We start from the raw sequence: 9,702 nt of genomic DNA on the forward strand, positions 1-9,702 counted from the left end.
CACTGAGTAGGAGTCTCCTGCTTCAGTTCTCAAATAAAAAAAATAGTTACACTAATTCAAGTCATATAAATCACATATTAATAAAAGCATGACGTGATAAAAATTTACCTTGCCCATTTGAAATGGAGTGAGTATTCAGCATATATTCATGTTTTATTGAAGGGAGCAAATCTGTCTATAATTATGTATAAAATCGCATCAGAAATCCCAACATTTCATCCCCAAATTCCGGACTCCCTTCCATTCACGCGGGGACGACATTGCAGTTGGCGGCAAAAGCCAAAGATTTCCCCCTCCACTCCTCCCCTCTCCCCACCCCAAATCCAAGCCAAACCTAGCATTCCAACCCGATCCACGATGCCGCCCACGCTCCCCGCCGGTAAACCTCCGGCGCGAGCAACCCAGCCGCCGGAGCCCGCGACGCCGCCAGCCAAGAGCAGGGTGGCCGACGCCCAGTTGCCGGATCGCAAAAGGAAGGTTGCGCCATCAGCCGGTCCGCCGGAGAAAAACAAGAAGAAGAAAGAGAAGACCAGATCGCCGCCGGCCGAGCCCGACAAGAAGCCTCTTCCTCTCCCGTTCGAGCACGCCTGGACACCCGGCGACGAGGCCCCGATGCGGGCAACCCAACCGCCGGACCCCGCGAAGAGCAAGCATGCGCCGTCAGCCAAGAGCAGGGAGGCCGATGCCCAGCTGCCGGAGCGCAAGAGGAAGACCGCGCCATCAGCAGATCCGCCCCAGAAGAAAGACAAGACGCCATCGACGCCGGCGGCCGAGCCCGAGAAGAAGCCTCTTCCTCTCACGTCCCAGCACGCGTGGACGCCCGGCGACGAGGTCAAGATAATCGAGGCCCTGGCGGCGCATCGCCAGGAGCACGGCAAGCTGCCGAGAACCAAGGTGCTCTTCTCCTCCCTCCAACTCCAAGGCCGCCTCGACAACAATGGCTTCAGCATGCCGGACCTCCGGCAGAAGGTTCGCAGTCTCAAGGGCCGGCACGACCACGAGGCCATCAACGGCGTCCCTGCCAAAGAAAATGAGTGCAGCCTCTGCCACCTCTCCAAGACCGTCTGGGGCACCATTGCTACGAGCGGTGGTGAAGCAAGCGCAAAAGTACCAAATGCTGGCAACACGTTCGATGAAATGTGCCAGTTGTATCCTTGCCTCACTGATGAGGTGACACACATTGTCGATGAACCCGCAGTCTTGGAGAAACTGCTCTTGGACTTTGATGGTACCAAGGCACGTGCATTGGACTCCAAAATCGACAACCTCAGGAAAGAGCTCACCGAGGCTATCATGGAATTGGTAATACCTTTTAACTGAATATAGTATTTCTGAAATATTAATAACTGTCGCAGCAAGTTCATGGTAATTAATACTCCCTCCGTTAAAAAATATAAAAGCGTTTAGATCACTACTTTAGTTAACCAAAAACTCTTATATTTGTTTACAGAGGGGGTATTTAGATGCACCTTTAACTTGAAGGAAATTTAACAATCCACTGAAAGCACCAAATCCACTTATTAACGGTTGTTTGCTAGATTCTCCTGCCTGCAGTTTACACTACTTCCACATTCTTGAAAAACAACTTTCAGACCTCATGGATTATTGCGAAATTTTTAGATTGTTTTACTCGAAAGTCAGTTCTATCTATTACTGGAATGCAAAATCATTCCTTCAAGAATTGGAGCCAACGAGGCCCGAGGCCCCCGCGTCGCTCCCGCAGGGGCGACTCGAGCGGCGTAACCCTAGCCCGCCGCTGGCCCTCTCCCCCACCTCTCCTCTCCATCGTCGCCACCGGAGGTGGCCGCCGGCTCGCCTCTCGGCCGCCGGTGAAGGTGGCGGCGAGGATCTGGCCACCCCGTTCTTCCTCAGGAGGCTTTGGATCCGTGGCGGTGGCCTCGGCTGGTGGATCGACACCGGGTCTGCGGTGACCGGTGCTCGTTGGTGCTGGCCGTTCTTCCTCAGCCGCGGGGGCGGCGAGGCGGCGGCAGGTGGCGGCTGTGGTGCGGGCGTCTCGGCGGCGCCCGATCCAGATCTGAAGGCCTCCGTCTACTTCAACTAGGGCTGCCTCCGATGGTCCTGCTTTGGGCGGCCTTTGTCACCGGAGTTGTACCTGTTTGGCGGCTGGAGGTGGGAGGTGGCTCCGGAGAAATCTGAGGCCAGCAGTGCTGGCCACGACGACGGCGACGCCCGAGGGCGCCGTACCCTTCTTGTAGGCGTCGTCCAGGTTGCCTCCTTCCCCTCTTCCTTCCACCCAGCTCGTATGCCGGGCGAAAGCCCAAACCCTTGCCGGATCGAGCGACAGCAGCGCTCCGGGTGTCGTCACCCTCTTGGGGGTGTCGTTCGTGGTGAGCTTGGGGTGGATGTGATGCTTTGGTTGCTTGGCGGCGGTTGGTGGCATGGTCGGAGTTCGTCTGGTGGCGGTGCGTTGGCGCTCTGCCGCCTATGTGCTCAGCCTCGGAGTCCTTCTTCCACGGTGCTTGGTCTTCAGCAGCCCTACCGGACTCGGCGGAGCGGTGCTTCATCCTACTCATTGATGGCGACGTATCTCGGCGGCGTGGCGCAGTGGAGATTCGGCGTCCGATGTGTGGCGATGGACTCGTGCAGGAGGACGAAGCTGTCTGGTGTCGTGGTGACGTCGATGGCTGAGTGGCCAGACAAGGTAGAAGCCTCAATATTTACTCTAAAGCCGGACCTGTGGAAAATGGCGGCAATGACACATGAGTGCGTCGGATCGGTTTGTACCCCAGACCCGGTATGTGGCTCGGTTGGGGCTTCCGGCTTTTGATGTTAGGCTTAGGTGAGTGGTCTGGGTAGTGGCCCAGCTAGCACCCCTTCATCATTTTGATGTTAGGCTTAGATGAGTGGTTTGGGTAGTGGCCCAGCTAGCACGCCTTCATCATTTGGATAGGAGTAGCGACAAATGTTGCCAAGATGGCGGATTCAGGCATATTGTTGTAATACTTTGTAAGGTCCTCGAGAATAATCAATAAAGTGGCCGCATGCATCTCCCAGATGCAGAGGCCGGGGGTCATCCTCCTTTTCTAAAAAAAATCTATTACTGGAATACCTGCATACAAGTTAGGAGGCAACTCCAGTATATACTTCTTTCTTTCATGTAAAGCTTGTATTTGGTAAAAGTACTGACTTGTTAGAAGTACTAAGTTTTCCATGAAGAGACTCTTTTTTCAGATCTTACACTTTTTACTCAATTGTAGTAATATTTGAATGTCACTAATATTGCAAAGTGAGTCGAACTAAGATGCTTGTAGACCAGTTTCAGGGTACATCTAGGTTATATTTGCATGACATCTCCTTGGGTTGGACAGAATTATATATGTTATCAAGTCACTGAGTTCAGTGTACTGTTTTACTTGATTTAAAGATAGTAAGTTAACTTGCAAATTTTAACCAATCGTGATGTTGAATTTGGCATCAAACTTGTTTAGGCAAAGAGGCAAAACCTTGAAGTGCCTAAAGTATGGCAGTGCCCATGCACTAAGCTTCAGTCATCAAAGTCGAGAACACAAAATGAAAGCATACTTTTGTCAGAGCGCTTGGATAAAATTGAGGGTGCGGGTGTTGAGATGCAGGAGCAATTGAAAAGAATGGAACGTGAAATGGCAGAACTAAAAAAAAGTTCAAAGGTACAAAAATTGAATAATGCATATCTACATCCTAACCATTTGATATGTATCCAAGGCTGATGCTATTCTCATTAACTGCTTACATATTTTAATAGGTGATAAGATGTGATTCTGCTGCGAGTGCGCCTCACTCAGTTGTAGCAGAAAAACAGTTTTCAAGCAATGTAATATTCTTTGTCTTTTCTTTTGCATTGCATTATTTTACATCATTTGTGTTGTGCGTTTGTATCATCAAGGTGTTTTTGTGGCATAGGTACTGCAAAGGAAGATAGAGCCGCAAGGGAAATTGCCTCATTGCAAGAATAAGGAGGTTACCTCTAAGTATCGGCCTCCCCGCAATGTTAGTGCAGCTCCATTTTATTACATTGCCATTCAGAAGCATGTTTACATTAATAACATGTATACTGGAAACTATAAATTTAGTGGGGAAAAATTAAGTATGTTGTTTTTTCTATGAAGACCAAATCAACATGAAACCCTTGAGCACCTCTTTTTTCCAATTCCCTTTTAATACTTCTTGTTGGCGCAAGCTCAATATTTAATTGTGAAATTCACCTGGCTGTACTGACTGTTCATAGTAATCTTTACATTGATAACCGAGAGAAGTCCACTTTTGAACCCTCTACTTACCACTTCGTTTAACACTTAACCCTCAACTTTTAAACCGGTTACTTTACACCCTCAACTCTTGATATCGCTCAGGACTCAACCCTCAGATCAGCTGAAGCCGGTTTTTGGTGACAAGGCTGATTTCGACCGAGCTGACTGCCACATCACTATTGCCATGTCAGCTTGACCCCTTCTTTACAAGTGGGACCATCCAGGAAAAAAAGGAAAGCCCCTCTCTCTATTGGCCCGCAGCGACAGACAGGGCGTACCAGCATCGGAGTACAGCGCTCCCCATTCAATGCCTAACTCGAGCGTCGTCGTTGACTCTTGCAGGCACAGGTCGGTGTACGGGGCCATCACCGGTCTGTTTCCTGCGGCATCTCCAGTGCGGACGCCTCCACCCACCTCCACCCGCTGCGCGGCTAGAATCAATTGACTGCGGTGGAGCGACCCCGACCTCGCCTGTGTTCCTACTTTGCTAGTATCCTTCGGGCACCTTAATTACAGAAACCGCGCGCCACTTCTCTCTCTAGCTCCCTTCCCTGCCTCCAGTGAAGACGCCCCCACGATTCCGAGTGGTACCGGTATTAATTCCCTTTTCAATTCCTCTTGTATGTAAGACGGGGGAACACCCTCAATGAGGCACGTAGACCGGCAGGGGAAAGTCTAAGAACAGGAGACGGGGGACCAGGAAGTGAGGGGAGTTGAGGATCCAACGGAAGGGATCCAGATAGAGGGGTAGAGTGAGCATGACAGATGGGACCATATCTATCCCCGCCACCGCACATGTTGAGTTGGCGTCCACGTGAGCTAAACCAGGTCAACCCAATGGTCAAAATCAGTGAAATGAAGAGAGGGTTGAGTCTTGAACGGTATTGTGAGTTAGGGGAGTGAATTAACCTGTTTTGGAGTTCAGGGCTGAGTCTTAAACCAAGTGGTAACGTGAGGGTTGAAAAGTGGACCTCTCTCTTGATAACCTGGAGCATATGGAAAGAATGCACTCATTGAATACTAGCACCCTTCCATTGATAACATGACTTTGATTTTCCCGCCGAAACGGTGATTTCCACCTTATATACTGCCATGTTTTGACTAGCGGATTTTGCCATCTCTTTCTTATTTTTAACAGTTATTGCCAAAGACGAGATTGGCGCCGAAAAGTATGCCTCGTGTTAGGAGAGAGAAGATTGATGCTGAAAGTCAGATTTTGCATGATGTGTGTAACTTTTTTTCTTTGATTATATGGATGCTTGTTTTCACATTTGCATTTAATGAACTTGCCATACATTTCTTGGTTACAGGTGGAACAGAGGAAGGTAGCTGCATGTGCACAACAAGGCTTTTCGCATGATTTGAATGTGGAGGTAATGGTTATATTATTTAATACACAAGAAATATGTACACATATAATTGCATACATTAATCTGGTCATTCAATAAGCTCCTCTTCTGCCACCCTTTTAGGGTGGGAAAGAGGTCTTTTTACTTTCATGTGTACGGCCACATCGTCGAGTAGCCAAGGCTACTCTTCAAACATCTTGTACATCTACAATAGTTGGGGACAAGGCACTTGGACCTGGATGTTGCCTAGTGTTGGTCAATCAAGTGTTGGATGGAAAGGCTCCTCTGATACGCCCTCTCGGGGACATAAACACAATGGATGAGGCACTTGGACATTCTATTGCATGGACGCGTCAACAAGTAATAATATTAAACTTACTGTGTTAATTACTACTGACTGTATATCACAAACCATAAAGAAGTGTAAAACTTTTTCTTTTGTAGATCCAAGATGATACTACTGCTGCCATGGTAGCACCTAACCAAGCATCTCCAGGTAACATGATATGCTTAAGCATTGGCTTCTACCATGTGAATTTGTGCTGTTGCGAAGAACATGTACATTTGCTTGCCATTGTTTAGTTGTTTGGTGTTTTGTTATTTATGATTTATCTAGCATAACCGGATTAAAGATAAAAGCCTTTGCAGTAATTACGAGCATACTACTTTTTCTTAGCTTTTTGTTGGATTTATAAACATGCCCAATGGCAATGATTGAATTTGTATGGAGCTAGACATGTCAACATTTGATGCGGTCCCATCCCATCTGTAGTACAAACATGCCCAATGCCATTTGATGTTTTATGGCTTTGATCCGCAAGTTCATCAAGAGACTTGAAATTAGAGTGTCATTGGCACGTAATCAATTCTTTTGTTACTTTCCTTTAGGATTTTGTTGTTAGGTTCTTTATTTTTCTTGTTGACACTTAATGACTTTATGTTCCCTGTATAATGAGAGACGGTTGTTGCTTAGGAGTTAAGAAGAATTAGTAATGAAATCTCATCTGTGCCAAATCCCTGGTACTTTTCTTTGTAAATCGTTGATCTTGATGCCAGCACAGCACCAGCGTGCTGGTCGCTAGTTCCCCAGGCCCCTGCCTGGTCAGGTCAACTATCCTAGGCCCCATTTAAATAAAAAACTATCCTGGGCCCTGAAGCTCTAACACGGTTCTTGTTTATCTATTTCTAGAGTTTTCCATGGTACGCTTCTTTTCCCTGCTATGTTGAAGATCTAGTTTGAAAAATGCACATTCGTTTTTATTGAAAAGATTTAGCTGAGCAGGTTCCTAGACAAATATTCCTGTAATGTGACATATATCCCGGGTGAATCCATGGACCCAGGTCTAGGCACCTACAGATGGGTTAAAGCGTCAACAGTTGAGCTGGGGAATGCATGCTAACTTCCCATCCGTATGCAAACATTCAGTGGGCGCTACTGTTTGGGAGCGAGGATAAATTATCTCCTTCCTGAATGCTGGTGTTTCTCTGTGGGAAACATCCAAGTGTATCATTAAATTTTGGATGTCACGCATCAATTCTGAATTTTGATAAGCTTGGTGGGATTTTAGTGCAACACTTGAGTGATCTTACATATTGTTTTCAATGTTTTTTTGTCTGCGCAGGGCAAAAGGGATGAATAAGTACCGCCTTTTGCGCCTGACCTGAACTCCGGATCATTTTGCATATGATAGTGGGTCTCGGTCTTAATGTTATAGCCTTTTGTGAGCTCTGCATGAACGAGCTGGGCAGATTAACTTGACAGAGCCAGTTGTATCATACACGGCGTGTACATCCTTCTTTTGGTTATTCTAGGCTAATTGGTGTGTCGCAGCAGTGACTCGCAAACTTAGTTATGTCAATCTATATATATTTCAGTTTTTCTTATCTGAACAGTCGGTTTCAGTTATTTATTTGTGTAGTGTGTGTAAAAATGCAATATCCAGGATTTTGCACCTTGCTCGGCTGCTAAGCTTATGTGGAGGATATCAGTTCTAATAATGACTCAAGTTAACACAGGATCCCCTAGGTGGTACGGTTTACTAATTGAAGAAATCCTGATCTGTAGCTGTAGGATCCCCTAGGTGCGGGTGCATCTTGCTGACAAACAGTTGAAGGTTTGTCAATTTTGGATATGGTGCATCATATACATGTATTGCTCTGATTCTGTCCTGTATTAGGCCCCATCATGAATCTTCAGCTCATTTGGTTGAACAGATTGAGAGAAACTGCAAAATATCAATTGTCGGGAATTTTTTGGCCGACAATTTCAAGTATCTACAAACCTTTGAAACAAATCCAAAGATTAAAGCATGTTATACTAATCATTTTGGGGAAAATTCAACTCATTTGGCTGTAGGGATTGAGAAAATCTTTAGTTTTACATTTTTAGCATCAGTTTCTGGTCTTTTTTTTGCCGAAAAATAAAATTATCCAGAAAGTGAACAATGTTATACGATTATTCTAAAAAAAATCCAGAAAGTAAATTCTTTCTTTTGTGTGTTTGTGGAGAAGCATTATGTATTGTCTGTTGTTTTCTGAATTTGTCCACTCTGAGTTTGCTGGCGCAGGCTTGGCAAGCTTTTCTCTTATCTAGCTATGATCATAATATATCATAGACGTATGGTTTTAAAATATTGAAGTTTATCTTGTACAAATTTGACGAGATAACCGACTCCATGGATTCTAGCCTTAGTGGATATATTGTTGTTTTTTTGGCTCCACTCATTTTTTTTGCTTCGTCTCATGATTTGACGTAGAGAAAATGTAAAAAAAGAAAGCATTCATGTGGGTGCATTAGTTCTGACATAAATATGTCTCATCACCTCTATCTGACTCACTGCAATTCAAATTGTTTATATTTTATTAAAAAAATCAACTATGGAAGTTTTGCACTAACATATTATGTCTCAAAAAATGCACGGGTGCTGCAATGCACGCTTATATATTTTGTAGAAGGGGGAAATGAGAGCAACGGTGTAGTTTCCTTAGTCTCATGAAGAAAGTGAATGTCGATCATAGCTGCAATCTAGATGATGCAATGCTATTAATATTGAGCGGAATACGTGAAACGGCGTGGAAAAATGTGAATGCGTTTAGCTCAATTCCTGTTATAATAACTAGCAAAAGAGCCCGTGCGTTGCAACGGGAGAGAAAACATAACACACACTCTTAACTCAACAACCATCAATCAAGACCATAATAGGTCCATCTCCTTTATTTTTGCGAGGCATCATATTTGTGTTGCCGCTTATCCTCCTTCTCACCCTCGCCGACGATAGCCTCGGTGTTCACACAAAACAACAAAAACCTTGTGTTGAATATGGTTAATCCTAAGACGTCTCTCCCCCCCCCCTCTCTCTCTCCCTCTCTCTCGCGCGCGATGAGAAATCTGTTGTTGTCCCCTGCGACATTTTTCAAAGGTATGCATGTGTAGTTATCAATATTTTCTTTTTCCTATATGGTTATAGTGGGGTGTTTATTTGCAATCTGAATCGCCGCCGATATGAAAAAAAACGAATCTTGCGCTATAAATTATAATTTTGCTTCCATAACAATATTTAAAAAATATTTAACAGGTAAAATTAACATCATATTTAGATTCCACACATTTCTCTAATAAAATTTCATATATAATATGTTAAAATCAAAGTTACGGTTTAAAAGATACAGATAATTTAGAAAATCATTTGGTTTGACTCAAATATAGTCCAAAAGAATATTTAAAAATACTTAACAAGTAAAAATAATCTCATATTCATATTCTACATATTTTTTTAATCAAATTTCATATATAACATGTTCAAATCGGAGTTACGGTTTAAAAATATGGATGATTTTAAAAAGCATTTGTTTGACTTAAATATGATCCGCGGATGAATTACCTAAAACATCAGGGAAGGTTTCAAAAAATGTAAAATAACGGTTCGGGTGTGACTTAAATCCGAACGACGGGTTGAATTCAAGAAAAGATAGGGACTTTTGTGTAAAATACGAAAATAACCATTCGTTTTAACTTAAAACAGAACTGCGGGTTGAATTCTCTGAAATAGAGGGATTTTTTTGAAAAATGTCATGACGGACGAAAGAAATCCAATTTATTTTATTAT

At 44.5% G+C, this 9,702-nt stretch overlaps 1 protein-coding gene across 3 annotated transcripts; it reads left to right on the forward strand.

Moving 5' to 3' along the window:
• Positions 1 to 220: 220 nt before the first annotated feature.
• On the forward strand, positions 221 to 7,555 carry LOC125543328. 3 transcript variants are annotated; one of them, XM_048706639.1, is made up of 9 exons: positions 223 to 1,302; positions 3,450 to 3,647; positions 3,743 to 3,811; positions 3,901 to 3,987; positions 5,386 to 5,472; positions 5,558 to 5,620; positions 5,720 to 5,956; positions 6,041 to 6,092; positions 7,219 to 7,555. In XM_048706639.1, the coding sequence occupies exons 1-9, from the start codon at positions 358 to 360 to the stop codon at positions 7,230 to 7,232; spliced, it is 1,752 nt and encodes a 583-aa protein (XP_048562596.1). In that variant the 5' UTR covers positions 223 to 357; the 3' UTR covers positions 7,233 to 7,555. The 3 variants fall into 3 exon arrangements, with proteins under 3 accessions (XP_048562598.1, XP_048562597.1, XP_048562596.1); XM_048706640.1 differs by lacking the exon at positions 5,386 to 5,472 and having other exon boundaries at positions 222 to 1,302; XM_048706641.1 differs by lacking the exons at positions 3,450 to 3,647; positions 3,743 to 3,811 and having other exon boundaries at positions 221 to 1,302.
• The last annotated feature ends 2,147 nt before the right edge of the window (positions 7,556 to 9,702 follow it).

This window comes from Triticum urartu, chromosome 3, assembly GCF_003073215.2.
Source record: "Triticum urartu cultivar G1812 chromosome 3, Tu2.1, whole genome shotgun sequence".
In the NCBI taxonomy this organism is placed as follows: domain Eukaryota; kingdom Viridiplantae; phylum Streptophyta; class Magnoliopsida; order Poales; family Poaceae; genus Triticum; species Triticum urartu.